At 41.3% G+C, this 19,400-nt stretch overlaps 1 protein-coding gene across 2 annotated transcripts in view; it reads left to right on the top strand.

Annotated features, from left to right (window-relative positions):
- Positions 1-497: 497 nt before the first annotated feature.
- MBTPS2 (membrane bound transcription factor peptidase, site 2) overlaps positions 498-19,400 on the top strand; it is a 33,688-nt gene continuing 14,785 nt past the window's right edge. Inside the window, exons 1-8 of one of the 2 annotated variants that reach the window (XR_013232002.1) lie at positions 498-844; positions 4,794-4,942; positions 5,334-5,472; positions 7,357-7,460; positions 10,933-11,060; positions 14,479-14,597; positions 18,201-18,381; positions 18,594-18,688. Coding sequence is in view for 1 of the 2 variants with exons in the window: in XM_077343044.1 (XP_077199159.1) it covers positions 668-844; positions 4,794-4,942; positions 5,334-5,472; positions 7,357-7,460; positions 10,933-11,060; positions 14,479-14,597; positions 18,201-18,381; positions 18,594-18,688 (1,092 nt within the window). In the remaining variant the exon portion in view is untranslated. The remainder of the gene's footprint in view (positions 845-4,793; positions 4,943-5,333; positions 5,473-7,356; positions 7,461-10,932; positions 11,061-14,478; positions 14,598-18,200; positions 18,382-18,593; positions 18,689-19,400) is intronic. The other variant, XM_077343044.1, reaches the window with a different exon arrangement.

Below are 19,400 nucleotides of genomic sequence, written 5' to 3'. Positions count from 1 at the left end.
CCCGTTCTACCTTCTTGCAACTACTGTTAAAGGGGTTGCTAACCCTGCCTTCTTTACTTTCAGCACCTTTGCTCCACATGTGGAGTATTGTTGCATGGTACCACTCAGGTGCAGCTGGCCCAGGGGAGAAGACCTCAACAGTGCTGAATTTTGTCCTGTGCCAGCCTTGGCACTGTGTAGCCAGTGGACATGAGCTCTGGAAATTCCTAGAGATTTGGGGGTGCTGTCTGGGAGAGTGAAATTCAGGGAGGATAAGGAGCTCAGAGATGTAATGTCATTAAACCCTCTTTCTGAAGCTGCCATTTCTTCCAAATGAACTGCTCTCTCTCGTCTGGAGATCAGCTGTAAATCTGGACGAAATCCAGGTTTAACCTGGAGGTTGGCTACAAGAGCCTGGGACGTTTTGGTTTATACGGCTGTTCTGGCTTCCCAGCGTACCCTGGGGGCGAGTGAATGGAGCGCGGCAACAACAAGGGAGCTCCTAATATAACTCGCTTGAATTTTTACATTAACTGCTCTGTCTCTCGATTTTACACGGAGGAGCCTTTCCACGCAGAACCAGAAACCTCACTACGGAACCATCAAAACCGCAGCCCCTTGCTCGCAGCCCCGCTACAGTTTTATTTCCTGGTGTGCTACACGCGGAAGTGCCCTGCTCGAGAAATGGATGTTGCACCGAGTAGTTCCGCGTGGTGCTTCGTTCCGGAGGAGAACCGAGGCGATTCGTGCAGTCGTGCGCCGTAGCATTTTCGCCGCCGCCGCCGCTAATATGATCCCGATGCCCGTGGTAGTGTGTGTGCTGGGCGGCTGGTGCGTCGTGTACTTGGTCGACACAGTGTTGAAGGTGAGAAGGTCGTCCCGATCCCCCCGCCCCTTTCCTCCCAGGAAAGGATTGTCCAGGCTTAGGAGGGAGAGAACGATGGCTCCTTGGGTAGGAGCAGAAAACAGGCGCATGGCTGAGCAGCAGCAGCAGACAGTAAGAGGAAGGCGTAGGAGCCCTGCCGGTTGCCCGGCGCCGCTTTCCGCTCACGTTCGGCCACTAGGGGGCGGCTAACGCTGGGCTTAATTTTAAAAGCTGCCGAATGGCCATAGAATAACTCGGAAGGTTCCTGGGTTTCCCCGATGGTGTTTATTTGTTTGGGTTAAGGGCAGAAATTCAACGGTGTGGCTGTTGAGCAGCGGCCTGTCATGAAGGGGATAGGGGCCTTTTGCTTTAAAAAAAAAAAGGAGGAAAGACAACATCCTCACTCTGCACTCCCAGATAAGTTGAGAGGGGAGGGGAGAAGAGGGATTGTAGGAGGTCAATTCGTAAAGTTACACTCCTCCCCATGCACCATTTTTGAGGTTACTTAAATGGATTCAGTCAAATCGAATTGCATTCCAAGTGCCAGATGGAGTGTTCATCTTCCAGGCCATCTATTTTAAAGTAAGCATTGGCCACTAATAGAGAAAACAAAACTTTGTATTAGTATCAGCTGAATTCCATTCTGCATAATATTAATATGTTTGAATGGTTTTTTTAAAAGAAAAAAATACATCTCTAACATAAAATTACAACTTCCTTAGATAAGTAACCAAGGGGCAATGCAGCAGGGGAAATGTCAAACTGAATGTGAGTTTTCAGTTAATAGGAAAAAAAGGAGGATGAACAAGGTGACTAGAGAGTGTTAAAATGTGAAATGCTGTGTGCTTCACTTGGGGACTGTATGATGATTTTGTAATTTTTAAATCCCTAAATGAAGTTATCATTTGTATAGAAATACAGAGTTTACAGAGCAGATCTGTGAAGCTTGTAGTGCCATGTAGGAAGTAACTTACTACCACACTATGAGCCCTCTGTTGATTTAAGTCTGGTGTCTCTGAAGAGTAGTGTTTGAAGGAGCAGTTCTCAGACTGTAGATTGTAACCCAAAACTGAGTCCTGACTCCCTTGTAGTTGGCATTAAGAATATAAAACAAGCCCTGCCAGATCAGACCCTGCTGGTCCATTGAGCCCAGCATCCCGTTTCACACTGGTCAGGCAGTTCCTCTGGTGGACCAACAGCACAAAGGCCAAGGCTTTCCCCTGATGTTGTCTCTTTGCACTGGTATTTAGAATATTGTCTCTGAAAGTGGTATACTTAACCTCCAGGAATCTGGGATCTCCTTTTAAAGCTGTCTTTGCTTATGACTATTACTGCATCCTCAGGCAGTAGATTCACAACACTTTATACAGTTATTAAAATATATGGCTGCCAATTACCTTCATTAGATACCATCCAGCTCAAGTGTTTTGGGAGAAGGAGGAAAAGTTCTTTATGTCCACTCTCTTTACTCTGTACATAATTTTATAAACCCCTTTATGTGCCCCTTCCCAATTGCTTCTTTTCAAAACTGAAAGTCCCAAACTCTTCTGTTTTACTTCCTAGGAAAAGTGCTCCAATCACCTAATGGTCTTAGTTGCCTTCTTTTGTACTTTTTCCAGCTCTGTAATGTCTTTTTTGGTAATGGTGACCAGAAATGCACACAGTATTTCAGTGCCCCTCTATAAGAGGGCATTATATGGGTATTTCATTTTCTATCATAACAGTCCCCATAGAGTTTGCTCAGAGTCAACCCCTCCATTTTCTTTCCCTTTTTGACTGAGCTGCCCTAGTGATCTGTTTTCTTTGTGCATGAAGAACTCTGGCTGTTCCACCCTGTCACAGTATGATATTTGGCTGTTAACTCAGCCCAGGAACCTGAGGAAAGGATTGATGTAAACGGCACTCTTGGCATTTTAACATTACAAATTAATAAAATGTTTTATTGTGTTGGAGGGGATGAGTCAGTTGAAATCAGGAGTAATATTTCTGAGGTCACTCGATATAGACAGCTCTGAAGAAAATCAAGATTTTCACAAACTAATTATGCTTTTCAGACTATTGAGAGTTTCACAAGCTTTTCCTAGTGACTTAGGATCTTTAGGATGAGAAGCTTTTGTTCCAGTGTTTTCACAAACACTCCAACATTCACTGACTCCTTTGGTTTCTGGAAGGCTGGTCCACTCTATCCAGTAACCGAACCCCATCTCTAAACATACTGGTACTTTACTTGAGTTTTAATTAGCTCTTAAGATTTCACGCCAGACCAGGGATCTTTCTACTCTTCAGAGCTAACTCCCTGTTTTAACTGGGTAGGGAAACTTCTATTATTAGAATTTCTTTTTCTATTTCTTGGCCTGAATGGTAGTCTACATCTAAGTACCTAGTCATTATTGCCAACTTTCCCCAGTTCTGCCTGTGTTAAATTTCTCTCAATCAGGGCTGAATTGCAAATGAATTCTCAGCATCCAGTTCAGAAGTTTTTATCTGCTCAGATGATATTAACCAATCAGATCTCTTGGAGCAGGCTGTCACCCAAGGCAATCTAGCTCTGTGAGGAATTAACCCTACATAGTCCTTTACATATTTGTATAGCACTTCTAAATTTTAAAAAATGCTATTTATCACCACTGGATACAGGAAGTATGGAATTAAAATCTGCCTTCTTAAGTAATCAGTGGGCATCACCCATGCTAGGATGCCCTCTCTTCCTTAGAGTAGAAGAAACGTTCATGATAAGTCCAGTTGTTCCCATTCTGCCTCTGAGGGGCTGGGCATTTTTCATTAGGCTGGTTCCCTTCCCTTCAGCTCAGATGTATGGAGATTTCCCCTTTAATACTGTATCTGTAGTGAGAGGGGATATTACTTGAGACTGCCTACATATTATGACCTCCAGTTCTTTGGTCCTAAGCCTATATTTTGGGGAATGCGAGGGGTTGAGAGAAGTTCAGATAACTAAAAGGCATTTTGATCCTGTTCAGAAGCAGATATTCCTTTTTATAGGGCAGTTTATTTATTTATTTTCATATTTCTATACCGCCACACTCCATTCGGACTCACAGCTGTTTACAATAAAATAATAAAAACCATTCCAATCCCCTAAAATCCCTTAAAATATAACAATAAACATTAACATTAAAAGTTGCAGCAAGATGGATTGCACTCAATGAGTAAAAACATAGATGGAGGGGCTGTTTTTTCCCCCTTCTGCATCCTTTCTGTTGAGGCAGCCCTCCCCAAAATTAGGCAATGAAAAGGATATAATTCTTACTTCAGTTTTCTGCCAGTGCTCTCACAAGAAAGCAAAGACAAAAGGAGAAGAGGAGTGAAAAAGAGAAAAGGATATGCAACGGATAAGAATGAGGTTTCTTAGAATAGAAATTAATTTCAGGCCTATTGTCACATTCAGGGCAAAGCCTGGCACTGTTACTCTGCCCAGGGTTTCTAGGGTACGCAGACGGCCAATAAAGCAAGAGACAAGAATAAGGTCTGCAAACCAGCCGATAGAGAACAGAAGGTTCAGTGTGGGGGCCAGAGGAAAAGAGCAACCAGGGCTTGGAATCAGTGCAAGGTCTAGGTCTTTAGCTAGTTGCCGTGGGGGTCCATCAATAGAGCACAGGGGCCCAATGTTGTCTTCTAGCAGTGGACTTTGAAGGTTTGCTGCCTCTGAATCCATAGGTTTCCTTTACTCACCAGCGCATTGATGGACCTATCCTCCATGAATCTCGAGTCTTTGTACATATTCACTGTGCTTTAATGACTTGGCTTGAAGAACAGCCCATGGCGCTCTGAGAAGAAAGTAGACTCATTTGAGTAGGAAATATAAAAAGAGAAGAAGAGAAAGAAATTGGAACAAATGAAAATAAGAGATGCAGCAGAGCATGGCTTGCACAGACACAATCCTGACTTGAAATTTCTGCTTTGTAAAACTGATTTCCTTTCTCTCTTACAGTCGTCTTCCTCCCTGAAGGCATCTTACGAAGACCGGCTTGCATCGTATGGCCTAACCATCTCTCCGTTTCACGTGCGATGGCAGACTGCACTCTTCAACCGCCTGTTTTACAACTGGGGAAGATGGAAACCCAGATTTCTTTATTTATGGTATTGTTTCAGAATAATAAGTCAGGCCTGTAGAAGACAATTACTGGAAATTCTTTTGTATCCTGCTCATTCGAGTTACTGTCCTGGGACTGATTGCTTACATAGTGTTGTATGTCGAAATAGAATAATCTTTTGTTGAAGCCTTGAATAGGTTTTTCTGAGGCCTAAGCCACCCAACAATGAATACGTGTTCTTGGTGGGGAGGATTGGAGGGCTGGTCGTGGATGTGCTGGTCTTGCTAGGCTGATTTGGGTGCGCTGATGAAATCCCGATCCTGTGATTGGTAGAGTCTCTGCAGTTTTCGTGGGGTTCAGCACTTACCGGCAAAGATGACTAAAAATTTAGCAGTGCACGATAAATATCTTATGACACTTTGGCATATTTGTTTCAGGTTTAGTCTAGGAATGTTTTTTGGCATAGCTGCCATGTTTGGTTCTGTTGTTCTCCTTGGGAAGACACTGATGCAGACGCTGTCACAGATGCTAACTGAAGCCCCTACAGCTCAGAATGATCAGATGTTGCAGGTTGTGGTAAGTATTTTTCTGTCCTTAAGCTGTGGAAGATATTGTCAGCCAACATCTATGAAGAAGGCATTGGCCTTTCAGTTGTGATACTCACAGTGCTGTCCTGAGCAGAGTTACACCCTTAAAAGTCACTGAGATTAACTCTGCTTAGAATAGACTTGTCAGTCTCTCACCTTGGTTCAGAATTTGTTACAATACAATTAAAGACTCTCTCCATGTTCATAAGGCAAATTAACTAGGGAGAGATGTGAAGCACACCAACTCGGTTATTTGCCATATTTTGCAGTGCCTTTGTATGCAAGTACATTAGATATCAAAATAACAGCTATATTGGTCGAAAGCAAGCCTGTTCCTAGGACCACACCTCAATTGCAGTTTTCTCCGGCCCTCAGGAAACTGCCTCTTTGGCCAAGAAAAAAGGGGGTTGGCAGGAGGGACACAGTCTATTCAGGAATTATTTATTTACTTGCTAAAACAATCAATCCTGTTGTGTCCTGTTTTCTTCCTAGTTCTGAATTATGGGATAGCCCTTTTTTTTCTTGTATGGAATGTGGGGGAGCATTTGCCAGCTACTGTATCTTATTTATTTATTGGATTTATATACCACCATTCTCAACTGTTTTCACCACAGTTTACAAGCAATAAAAGAATAAAAATACAATAAAACCCCATAATTTCCCTAATAATAATAATAATAATAATAATAATAATAATAATAATAATAATGCATAAAATACTATTAATACCAAGGTGGCAGGTGAAAAAGACCACTAGCAATCTATTCCCCTAGTCCAGCCAGGGGACAACCATCCTGCTGTTCTGCCTATTTTGCTGAGCTGTTTTGAGACTAAAATGGGGTATGGGTGTTACTGTGTGGGTGTTGCTGAGTTAGGATACAAATGTAATGGGGTGGGGAGAAAAGAGATCTACAAGATGCCCAGTAGATATGCCTTCCTACCTGAAAAACCAGTTTTACTTAACTTAGTCCAACACCTTTAGCCCGTCTTTCACACAAGTCCTCAGAACGTACTGGTTCATAATCCACTGCTGTCCAGCTGCCTGTAGAGACCTGCACCAGTTGTCTGTGAAACATTGATTGCCTGAAAGAGAGGGATAAGCCACCAGCCCCAAATTTCCTCCTGGTTGGGAAGGATTTTACTCTCCAGACGCTTGGTATGTACAAGCTTAGTTTATGGAAGTGAGCAAAGCCGCCTACTATGGGGAAGAGGAAAGAGATCCTGAAGCTGACTCTCTGCTGTTATCTTGGAGAAATAGATAATGTATTGAGATGACCCTTGGTACTATTATCGTAGCATTTCAAAGAGGCTTGGCTTATGCTTGAATGGATTCTAGCTATTCATTATCAAGAAGTGCTCTCCATTCAAGGTGCTAGCTTTCAGTGTTTCTGGGAAACTCAGTAATGGAGAAGACTAGAGTTCCTGTAATTCCACCGTTTGATTCAGCAAATATAGCATTTAAAGGAGCTGGTTTCAGGGCTAAGGTTCCAAGACTACCCTGACAGATTAAATTTCTCTTTGGTATAGCACAACAGGTTGTAGTCCCAATGCTGCAAGGTAGCAAATGGCATAGAACTACCTTTTTTTGGCCTTTACAAAAAAACATCCGATTCTTTTGTCAGAATATTATTTTTAAAGATATGGCCCAAGCATTCCTGGAAATCTGCAGATCTCAATGGGAAGCCCTCCTACCTCTGGCTCGTTGTGTATATAGCCCTGTGAAAGGTACATGGCATATATGCATTCTGTACTTGGAAATGAGGTCCATATCAGAATACTGTTATTTGCAAAACAGCTTCTCTTTCATAGGGGCCTTGCTTCTGCAGTACTTGTGCCCCTGCATCTTCCTTTGTCGCTCTGTCTTTGGAAACAGGTGCCTGGCGTGAATCTTCCCATCAGTCAGTTGTCCTACTTCTTCACAGCAATTCTCATCAGCGGTGTCATACATGAAGTTGGCCATGGGGTGGCAGCTATTCGGTAATGCAATCCGCTCCTTTCTTGCCACATGTCAAGAATGATTTATGTACCAAAGGGTTTGGTTACACATGAACGTGTCAGCCTGTGGGTTCATATGGAGAGGTGACTTCTGAAAATATGAATTTTAGCAAGGGGTGAGAAGGGGAAATTAAATAGTCACACAATTATAAACTAGCTGCATCAGTTGCTACAATGAGTACTTGTAATTCATACTAGCTATTTTCAGACTAGGATTCTGAGATACTTTGTGTGTTTTCCCAGTGTGCAGTCTTAATGCATTCTGCCTTTTGCTTCTTTTACCCCCTGCAAGTACGTTTTCAGAGCACTGCTAATTAGAAACACTTGCCTTCCCAATGGCCCTGGAGCAAACCTTGCAGAAGTCTGCTGTGGGAGTAGTTGGTACAAAATGGCAGCCAGGCTAAATTCTCCATCAGTGAAATGGTTCTCTCCTGCCTTCCTCTTCCCACTGATCATCCCAAAATGCTGCTCCTGGTGGTGGTGGAGGAGGAGGAAAGGGCCATCAAGTCACAACTGACGTACAGTAACCCCATGGGAATTTCAAGGCAAAAGTCATTCAGAGGTGGTTTATTATTATTGTTATCATTGCACTTCTAGTCCACCCTTCCCCAGAGGATCAGGGTGGTTTACAACATTAAAAAACATACAGATTTAAGATTTTCAAAATTTAAGATTTAATTGAGTTAAAAATTAAAAGTTGATTTCTCCAGTGCCACATCCTTAAAAAGAAACAGGTCAGGGGACAATGGCAAGATGTAATCCCCAAGATGTAGGTTAAGTAAGCTTGGGTAGGGAGGCCAGAAAAATGTTTAGATGTTATTCCAGGGCCTCAACTGTTTCACTAGGCTGAAAAAGCCCTTGTTCTGGTTGAGGCCAATTAAATTTATTTGTGGCTGGGGATCCTGAGCAAAGTTTGTTCACTTGATCTTAGAGCTCTTTGGGGGGCACAGTGGGAGGGGTGGTCCTGCAGATATGATGATCCCAGACTGTTTAGGGTTTTAAAGGTCAAAACCAAGGCCTTGAACTTGATCTTCAACCTGGAGCCAGTGCAACTAGGAGAGTACAGGTCATATATTGGTTCCAAGTAATGAACCACGCTGCCACATTCTGGACTAGTTGATATTTTTAGAATAACTTCAAGGGCAGCCCTGCATAGAGAGTAAGTTAAACTGGAGCTGACCTTTCTGCATGGATCACAGTGGCTGTGTGCCGACAGGTAAAATGCTAGTTGTCATGCCTGGAGAAGGCAAAAAATGCCTGGCAAGCACTTACCATTGCTTCCCTCTGTGCTGTGACCCTGAACTTCTTTGGTAGTCTTCCATCCAAGTAATAACCATGACTAATCCTGCTTAGCATCTGAGATCCAATGGGATCACAGTAGCCATCCTACTGCAGGGTTGCAGTAGGAAGGGAGAATTGATGGAAATTTCTAATTTATTCTCAGTCTAAACCATGAGTTCAGAAAAATGCACAATTTTGTGGTGGGATTTTTAGCTTGTATTTACACACATACAACTTTAAAATAAACCAACAAATGAACCCCTAGAGTGTGTGTGTGGTGAAGCAGCAAATCTTCATTCCTTCGTTTTCCTATCAACCCTGAAAGCAGTTTTCCTCAGAAGGCACATTTTAGGAAACTTTAGTGAAGTATTGTCTTGGGTATCTTAAAAATACATTTTCTCCAAAGTAGAAGGGTGACTGAGTATTGTGTGTCCCTTTTTACTTTTCTGCACCTATTGTGAGTCTGAGCAGTGGGTGCTTTCTCCATTAGCCTTCTGCCATCTTGGTCCCACAAGCTGGTGGGAGAAGGTTGTTTTCAGGCTTTGTTCAGAATGTCATCCCCCAGTAGCCCACTATTTTTTCTGCCTTCCCTTTTGCCTCTGTCAAGTTCCTCCATTCGTTCTTCACACCTCCCTCTTTCCCCTGCCCAAACTCTCCCTGGCTCTCCTGCAGGACGTTTCTTCCACCTTCTTTAGGAGTAAGAACTAGGTCCATTGTCAGTCTCTTTCCCTCATGCACACAGTCAAAGGCTTGCTTGGAGTTATGCTGAACCCTTCAGTCCTGCGAGAACCGTCTCTGTTGCTTCTAACAGTAGCTTTCGAAATAGCAATTTGTCACTGTAGACATCGAATGTAAACAGAAACTAGATTTTCATTAACTTACGAATAGCTTTGTTGGTAGATAATTGTGCTGCACATAACAATGTAAGGTCATGGTTCATAAGCTGGAAAAGTAATTAGCACCATGTTGAAAGGGAAAAAAACTTTCTTAGTGTTTAACTCTAAAACTATGCTCGTAGAAGCATGTGTAAACAGCAAATATATGGATAAAAGAGTGGGTGAGCGCCTAGCTGGAAGATCTTACTTAACCTAGTGAGATGCCCCCTAGTCCAGATGCTCTTTCATTATGGTCCAAGATGCATGATCCTCAAGACTGGGAAAAGATATGTGTGTGTGCCTCCAAATATACTTCCAGCCCACTGGAAACAACTTCTTTATTATCTTCTTATATGGAAATGTTCTCAGGACCTCAGTCCATCCCTTCTTCCCTTTTGTCCAATCAGATTATACAATGGAACCCCCAGCTAGCTCTGTCCCCTCTTTTTCATGGCTAGACAGAGAATAATATTTTGTTTTGATGGTCTGCTGCTTGTACAGCAACAGGTGCCTGTATCTGCTCTCAAAGTGTGCTCTGAACCCTCTCCTTGCATGCTCCAGTGCATATGCTTCTGCAAGCTCCACACCACATAAATACTGTAGTAGGGGGTAGGGAATGCTTGGGTCTTGGTCTTGGGACTGGACTCCCATTTGGAATACCACAAATTGGAAGTGTTTTTCTTCTTGCTTTAATTTTCTCTCTATTTCTTTGGTGTCCCGCCTAAGTCAGCTAACTTGTATTACATTTATAATTCTTGAGTGACTTTTTGTACTGGGTGTACCCTTAATATTATTTTACCTATTTAAGATTTATACATTTCCCTTAATCTTTATTTCTTGTCCTCATTTTGTTTGGATCTCAGTGTTCTCTCAGACCATGCTCACATGATGGAGGTGTGTGCTGCAATCTAGATTTCAGGGTTTCTTTAAACTGGAAGTAGAACCTAAGCCAGCATTTCCTTAGGCTCTGTATGAGAGAGAGCAAGAGGAAGCTTCTTTGCACTCCAGCTGTCGTAGTGTGGATTTTGGCTGGAGTTTGAAAGTGGGCTCTGTATCACTTGGAAGCAAATCTTATGAACCTGTGTCTTTAATATCTGCTTCAACTACCAGCAGGATGTAAGCAAATTATTCCCCCCTTAAACACAGCTGTAAATGCAGAAGGGATGTCTGTTATTTTACCCTAATACACAGCCTCTGACAAAAAGTTGTTTGCAATATGCAAATACATTCAAGTTTCTGTTTAAATTATATGTATTGCTTTATATTAAAGTATTTTTTAAAAATTCTTTTTGTTTTAGAGAACAAGTTCGATTTAATGGTTTCGGGATATTTATATTTATTGTTTATCCTGGGGCATTCGTTGATCTCTTCACCACGCACTTGCAACTTATTTCTCCAATCCAGCAGCTAAGAATATTTTGTGCAGGTAAATAAGTTCAGATTGTTATATTAGAGCATTTAATGTTTAATGTTTATGAATATATTGTTTCAGACCACATCTGATAGTAAAAAGTCTTCTGTTCCCTCTAATCCCACCCCCCCACTGAGTGGAGCATTTCACATCCTGAGCAGACTAGAACTGCTGTAATCTTCAAATGGGCAATGGGCAGTTTAAGACCTCATATGGCTCCAGATTGCTGCCTGTGCTCATGTGGGAACAATCATTATCACTCGTATTTGGATGCCAACATTACTGTATTATTTTCCCTAAAAAGCCCAAGAAATAAGACTTGTCCTCATTTGTACCTCCTGTATAAAATGAACATGGAGGAGGTATCCTCAACTCCTGTGCCAGTCCATTCTATAAAATAGATAGAGCAGATTCGGGCAATAGCATCTCTTATCCTTCAGTGATGAAGGGACTGCAAGCATCAGTTAATCAGACATAATTATGTAGAGAAAGATGCACTGATCCAGGATTGTGAAGGGCTCTACAGGAAAAAGATCTTAAATTGCTCATGGAAAAACATAGGCAACCAGTGAGTTGCTTCAATACAGGTGTCGTGCTTGCTTTTTTTTTTTTTTTTTGCGCAGAATTAGCTCTAGGGGGCAAGCATGAAGAGCAATTGTTGCTGAAACTCCTTGCCAGCCACCCATTTCACTCCCGTTTTGTATCCTTTCTGACTACAGATATAAGGGCTAGAGAGCCAGTTTGGTGTGGTGGTTAGGAGTGCGGACTCCTAATCTGGCATGCCGGGTTCGATTCTGCACTCCCCCACATGCAACCAGCTAGGTGACCTTGGGCTCACCACGGCACTAATAAAACTGTTCTGACCGAGCAGTGATATCAGGGCTCTCTCAGCCTCACCCACCCCACAGGGTGTCTGTTGTGAGGAGAGGAAAGGGAAGGCGACTGTAAGCCGCTTTGAGCCTCCTTCGGGTAGGGAAAAGCGGCATATAAGAACCAACTCTTCTTCTTCTAGTCATGGCCAGTGGGATGAGTTCTTGGCTTTAGCCCATGGCTCGTCGTAGCCTAGGGGCTTATGATAGCCACAGAGCAGAACCTGCCCAGGATGTATTTGTGTCTGCTTTTGATTATATAAATTGCATTATTCAGTTTGGGTACTTTTGAAGTCACTTTGAGGCCCTTAGGAGAAAAGTGGCATAGAAATGCCCAAATAAATAACACAAATAAAGTATGCTACATTAGTTTAACTATGGCAAGATTTGCTGACTAAGAAAGGCCTGAGAACTGTGCTTACGTTCTCATGCATAAAAGGCACCCTTAAGAGCAGCACTAGCCTGCATCTCTAAAATAAAGATGGGTTCAGTAGCATCCCTGATTCTTTGCCTGATCGCTAAAGAACAGTTTTATCCCATCCAGGTTGAACTAGTCATTATGCTGCAGACGCTCAGCCTTACAATCAAGTGTCACGGATAACTTTCTTTGACTGTCAGCTTGTTTTGCACTAGCCATTTATTTATTTACTTTGAGCTTTTCTTATCCTGCTTTTTCCCCAAATGGGCACACAAAGCAGTTCCCAAAGGAATGCCAATTTTGTTTAAATAAACAGAATAAAACAAAAGGATTGGTATCCAGGGCACATGCTGAGGCTCATGGGCTAAGGGCCAGGAACACGTTGGCTCTTGCCAACAGACTAGCTCTGTAAGTACCTACAGCCTGGCTCTGAAACAGCTGGCAGCCATCTCTCCACACACACCCCTTTCTGCACAACTTAAAAATTTACAACCTTCTCCACAACTCAAGGCTTTGTTAGAGAAATCTAGAACTGCATTTCATATTGATGTCTCTGAATCCAGCTGTTTTCTTCAGGGACCTGACATAAGAATTAAAGAGCACTTTAACCATGTAGCATAATGCCGGTGACATCCTAAACATGGTCATTATCTCTGGAAGGACAGAGAAGTTGCATTGTCATCATTTAGGATGTCATCTGCTAAAGGCCTTTAGCTCTGGTCTTCGAACTGTCATGAAGAAGGGCAAAGATGGTGCGGCCTGCACCTCATGTAACAGTGATCACTGGACAGGCCAATCTGGTTTCTGTAAAAGAACAGATTTGGGGGGAATGGAGTTGTCAGAGAAATGTCTAGTCACGTATGTTGCATGATGACACCTAGTTACCCATTTAATTTGTGTCCTTGTGAATATTGTACTTATCAATGAGAAGGATTATCATTCTGGTTGGATTTTTTTGTGTTTAAGCCAGATGTGATTGAAGTTACTCCAAAGAGAAATTTTAAAAAATCAAACTAGTGATTTAAATGTAGAAAATCCTTAGCTAGACAATTACATATGGGATATTTGTAAAAAAAAAATTCATGGTAACTCGAATCCTCAGGAACATCTCAGTACAGACAACTGATATACACATTAATGGCACAAAATGTATTTAGTTTTGGCTTCTGCAGTTAGTCAGTAGTAGACATATGACATAGGATTAGACATTCAAAAAGAACAAGATTTTCTAGGAAATTAAGAGATGTGCTATGTAATTCTGGAGTTGTTCTGCATTGATATCACGCAGCATGTACGTCCAGGCGAAAAAAGTACTTTTGTGTCTCTCAGGAGATGGCATTGTGGACATATTCTTGCAAATGTTTACTTGCCAAAGAAGTAATTAAGAAAAACAGTAGCTATGTAGATCCCAAGTGATGCTCCACGTTCATCATACTTATTAAAAAGGAAGTTCCTGAAATCAGTATTAAATAATGGTGCTTTCTGAGTGTTCAGAGCACTTCACTTACGTTACGTCACAGAGCATTAGAATGTGCTAATCCTTGTCTCCATTGCCCAAGGCAATACAATGTGCTTCTTGGGAGCGTGGAGATTTGAAGCTGGATCTCCCAGGTCCTGATCTGTGCTCTACTATACCACATAAACTGGTTCTGTGTATGGAAAAGGTTGCTGGAGTAACAAAATGATGACATCTATATTCTTAATCTTTACTATTAGTTCAGTGCTTGAACATGTATTTCTGCTGGCATGTTGTGCATCATATTATTCTTTTCTGAAGGTAATAGAGATCATTCTGTTCAGTAGTCATTCAAATGTTTTCTTTCTTTCACCCAAAATTCATCACTTATTTGTTTCATGGTGGTGCCTTTTAGGTTGTCAATTGGACTAATTCTCATTGATTGCTCTGTTTATTCATTCATGAACTCTGCTCAGTATATTCTTTACTGAGAACTGCTCCACATTTTCAGGGAAATACTCTAATGTAGAGTTGTAGCAATGCCTGTCAGTAATAGTGTAATAGTGATTTGTCTTAAGGTTATTGTAGTGACTTGACAAGCTAGCCTTATATTAAATAAGATTCTGTTTTGTCTGTTTCCATAGGTTGTGCAGATGGCCAATATTTTATTTTATGTTTCTGTATTTGTAGGAGTCTGGCATAACTTTGTGCTTGGCGTTGCAAGTCTTGTGGTCCTTTTCGTACTGCCAGCGCTCCTTTTCCCATTCTATTACACTGGTGCAGGGGCACTAGTTACTGAAGTCACAGAGGTAAGACCAAGGAGAGATGAGAGCAACTGTTGACCTGAAGAGTCAGACTTTGCACACTCTCTCTTCTCACTCCCATTCTATTCTGTGAGGCTCTTCCCCATTTAAGCCATTCTCCTAGTTCTGTCTAGGAAATCTAGCTTGTGAAGCTGCTGTCAGTTCTGGATTGAAAATCCTGGAAGGCTGCCTGGGAGACACTAGACTTGGAACTCAGGGACTGGCAAATGCTAGCTGTTAAATTGGCCAAATTACCTTGCCAGTTAGGAGGGGCATGATACTATAACGAGAACCTAATTAAATTATCACTCATTGTACCAGTAGCAATGAATTTAATTCTGGTAGTAGGCATTCTTTATTTTGGTATTGCTGGAAACCAAAGTCCCACATGTGGTACTCTGCATGTGCATGACAAGCTTTTAGGTATTCCTTTTTCTAATGGTAACCTTCCAACTCCTCCTTTTCCTATAAAACTCTCATCCCAAAGATCAGGGGATTCTCTAACAAGTGTAAAGAACTTCTACCAGAAAGAAATTTTCTCAATCCTATCTCTCACCCACACCGCAGATGCTGTGACACTACAAGAATGTGTCTCTGGATCTGGGCTTCATTTGTTTTCCACTTCTCTTCCATCTGTAAGGTATTCTGAGCTTCTTAGTTTCTGAGTCAGGACAGATCCTATCTAGTTCCACCAGATTAAAGTGTATAGTGTTTCTTTGGACCTTTCCCTGAACTTATGGAGTAACTATGATTTTTTTAAAATTGTACAAACTAAAAAACAGAGTTCTAAAAAATATTACAATAAACTTGTCACATTATTATAATATATATATCATTGGTATTATCACTGGTCATAACAACAATAGTGGTAAAACTAAGAAAAATCACAGGTGTACAGGCCTATAGACCCAAACTACCTATTTTGATTCAGGACAGTTATGGAGAGCAGAAGGCAGCAAGGTCTAATGGTTAAGAGTGGCAGACTCTAATCTGGAGAACCAAGATTGATTCCCCACTTCTCCACATGAAGCCTTAGGCTAGTCACCGTTCTCCTGACACTCTCTCAGCTTCATCTACCCCCCAATTTGTCTATTGGGGGAAAGGAAAGGAAGGTGATTGTTAGCTTCTTTGAGACTCCTTGAAAGTGGAGTATAAAAACCAGCTCTTCATACATTTCTGTTTCGCTGTGCTAGTGTGGGATAGCCACCTTCTGAACAAGCTATGGCTCATTATTAGCAAGAAAACAGTCTTTTTTTTTTTTTTTTAACCACAGACCAGTGCTCTCTCCTTGTTAACTTTGTGTTCATGAGTAGGGTGAATCTTCTGTAGTTTCTTGTGGTACAATCATCATACAGTAGATTATGAGGTATGTTTGTTTTTTTAATATGCTGGCTAAAACAAAAAAAAAGAATGGTGTTAACTGAAATTGAGTATTGTGTAGTTTTTTTTCTGAAGAAATCTGCTTATATTGAATAATCCTCCAATCCGTATGGATATATGAACATAAGAGGATTCAGGCTTCATAGTGGATTCTTAATGAGTTTTTAGTTCACTCACAATCTCAGGGTGCTAGCTGTTGTTTCTTCTTACTCTAGCCTCAGTGCAGGTAGTTGGAAAACGGAATCTCTCAGCTAAATGTGGATCCAGATTAGTATAGTAGGAAATCGTTAAAAGAGTTGTAAAACCGAGGCTACACTTACATCTTATTCAGGGGATTTTTCTTGGTGGCTGTATCTAGTTAATTCCAATATTTCTAAGACTTCCATTGGGGGTTTTACATCTAAGTCAACATTGCTAGTAAAATCTAAATTGGATTAAGATGTTAAAAACAAAGAAAAACTTGTTTCTAGGAAGCAGTAGAAGTATTTGATAGGAAATACTCTAGAATCCTCTTTAACTAATCCTCACTGGCTTCTGCCTTCTGGAATAGTCTGCCTGAGGCCCTGCAACATTCTTCATCTTTTTGATATCTCTTGGGCGTGGGGGGCTAACCCAACTTTTTCTTTCAAGGACCTTTTGGTTAATATTTAAGTCAATTTCATTTTGATATTTTGTGAGGTTGGCTATATTTGGGGAAGGCACTGGGTTTATATCAGATCTGTTTTTGTTGAGTATGTGGATTAGATTTCTTTTTAAATATATAAATCATTTTGTTTGGAGAACTTTTATAAGCTTTTTGGTGATAGGTGTTGCACAAATAACTTTAAAAATAAATTTGCAAACATTAAAGCTATTTCTGCTTTTTATTGTAGAATTGTGTTTGTTTGTTTTTTTGCTTTCAGAAGGATCTTATGGTGCCTTTTCTTAGATACACTATATAAATAGAACTGGAGAAAGTTCATATTGACAAACGTGCACGCACTGTGCCACATATTCTTGGACAAACCAAGAAATTGAGATATTTTGAAAATATTGTCTTTCCTCCAAAACCACCAGTTTTAGTTGAATCATAACATTAATTTTTTCAAGGATCATGGGATGATGAATCAGAAGTTGAAATGTTCGTTCATAATTAGAGCTAAGGGCCAAAGAAGTGAAGTTCTTCTTTAACCCTTCCCAGTACATATTTCCACCTAGTGTCATCATTTTCATTAGTAATTGAAGGAAGTCAATGTTTCATTTAAAATATTTTATTTTTGTTAAGCTTTGGTATCTTGATGTGCTTGTTCTGCAAGGCAGGTACCATGGCCTTTCTCAGAAACCCGATTGCCCTAAAATTAACACATGAAGCATTTTGCTAAGACAAATAATTATGGCAAGCTCCATATTTTACGAAACCTTTTAGTTTTTCTTGCTATTTTATCAGCTATAAATCACTTGGACCTCCTCTTCCACTCCCACCCCTACTCCCTTCCCCTCCCAGGAAGAACATCCTGACGTGGAGTCACCTGAAAGTTATGTCAGCCTGCCAGAGACATCGGGGGGGGGGGGGGCACTCTGAGTTTTGGGCAAAGCTCTGGTTTGAGGCTGTGGTTTTTTTTACCATACAGTTTTTGCAAACAGCCAGAGCAACGCCTCTGATATTTGTTGCATACTGTCATCACTTTCAGGTGACATCAGCATGCGAGACATTCGTCTGGGTTCAGGTAACTGTGTGTGTGGGACTCCTGCAGAGTGCACCAGTCTCCTGCTGACAGCACAGTGGCACCTGGCAACCCTAGTTGGATATCCAATGCTAGTTTTACTGTTTTCTGTAAGAGTTAGGACTGTGTCACTTCCAAGTTTCATATAAGGACGGTGACATTCCATTGGTTTATTTTCTCCTTTCTGAATATTAAAGAAAGAGCCAGTATGGTACAGTGATTAGAACGTGCTAGGATCTGGGAGAGCCAGTTTGGAAACCCCATTCTGCCATGGAAGGTTGCCAGGTGACCTTGGGCTCCAGTCACAGACTTCTGGAGGAGGATAGGAGAATGATGTAAGCTGCTTTGTTTTGGGCCCCCATTGGGTGAACATGATGAGGTATAAATGAGGTAAATAAATTGCTAACGGCATTATACATCTCCGCGCACATTCAGAAAGAATGATGTCAGGAGAGACATTCAGAAAATATTGATGATTGGATTCTTAACGTACTACCTTCTTGGCTGTTTATTTTCTTCTTTTGAGGACTCTCCTGCTAATGGACCCAGAGGCCTATTTGTAGGTGATCTCGTCACTGCTCTGCAGGATTGTTCAGTTTTTGGTGTGGAGGACTGGAATTCTTGCCTGGGAGAGATTTCTCGGAAGCCACAAACTGGCTATTGCATAAAGGCAACAGTTCTGCAACAGCTAAGCTTCCCATCTAGAGGTATTGTTTTTCTCAGGGTGGACATTATTGCTGATTATGGTTTTGTTATTTGAAGACTATATTCCAAGATGATGTCAAAGATGACTCCAATCTAGTTATATTCTTACACCAACAACAGTTCAGTTCTGTTGAGCTGTCCCTAGGGACTTATTAGGAACTTCAGGAAAAGAAATCCAGCAAGTTGTGATTAATGAGTTGCATTTCTCCTTTAGGTTTTAAGAGGCTTGATGGAACAGTTGAATGCTGTAGCAACAATAGCCTCACTGATGTCTGCTTTTCATACAGTAATAATTTGCAGAGCCACCTGGTAAGTGACTTGTGGATATGGATTTGTGCATTGCAAACATGTTTAGTTTATAGTACAAGTTCACTCAACCAGGGTTTTGTGAAACCCTGGGGTTTCTTGGTAGCCCTGGGAGATTTTCCTGAATGGGTGGGAGTTAAGTGTTTTTTAATATATATTTTTTAAAATATATAAAACATTTTGTTAAACATTTATTGGGTGATATAACTATATATAGTCATATTGGCCCACCCACCCCTTCCAAAATGGCCAATGATGGGCCTAGAGGGGGCAGGAAGGGGAGAGGCCCCGTGTGGGCGTGTACACAGCTGTGCTTCCCAACTGTATTCTGCACAATTCTGCCACTTTAAGAAACCCCAGAAATGTTTTAAGTTAGCATTTCTTCCCTTTTTTCCCATTGAAACATTCTTCAATGAAAAAAATTAGAATTGCTGACTTAAAACATTTTCAGATATCAGGAACATGCATGAAATATTAACCTAGTGGTAAACACAAGTAGTATTGTAGTGCAATCTGTGAAATTGAAATAATTAAGTTAGATTAGGACCAGACTATATGTGAGGCTTTGTAACAAGGTTCTGTGGCTTGCTTTTTCTGCACAGCTGTGCTGGGAGAACAGGGTCTCTTGCCTCTCTTCCTGTGCCAAACCATTTGCCTGAACCAAAACAGCCCCAGAATTCTTTGCCCCATGGGGCTGATTTCTTTCTCTGATTTT

This window comes from Paroedura picta, chromosome 6 (assembly GCF_049243985.1).
Source record: "Paroedura picta isolate Pp20150507F chromosome 6, Ppicta_v3.0, whole genome shotgun sequence".
In the NCBI taxonomy this organism is placed as follows: domain Eukaryota; kingdom Metazoa; phylum Chordata; class Lepidosauria; order Squamata; family Gekkonidae; genus Paroedura; species Paroedura picta.
This window is presented reverse-complemented; position numbering and strand designations above follow the sequence as displayed.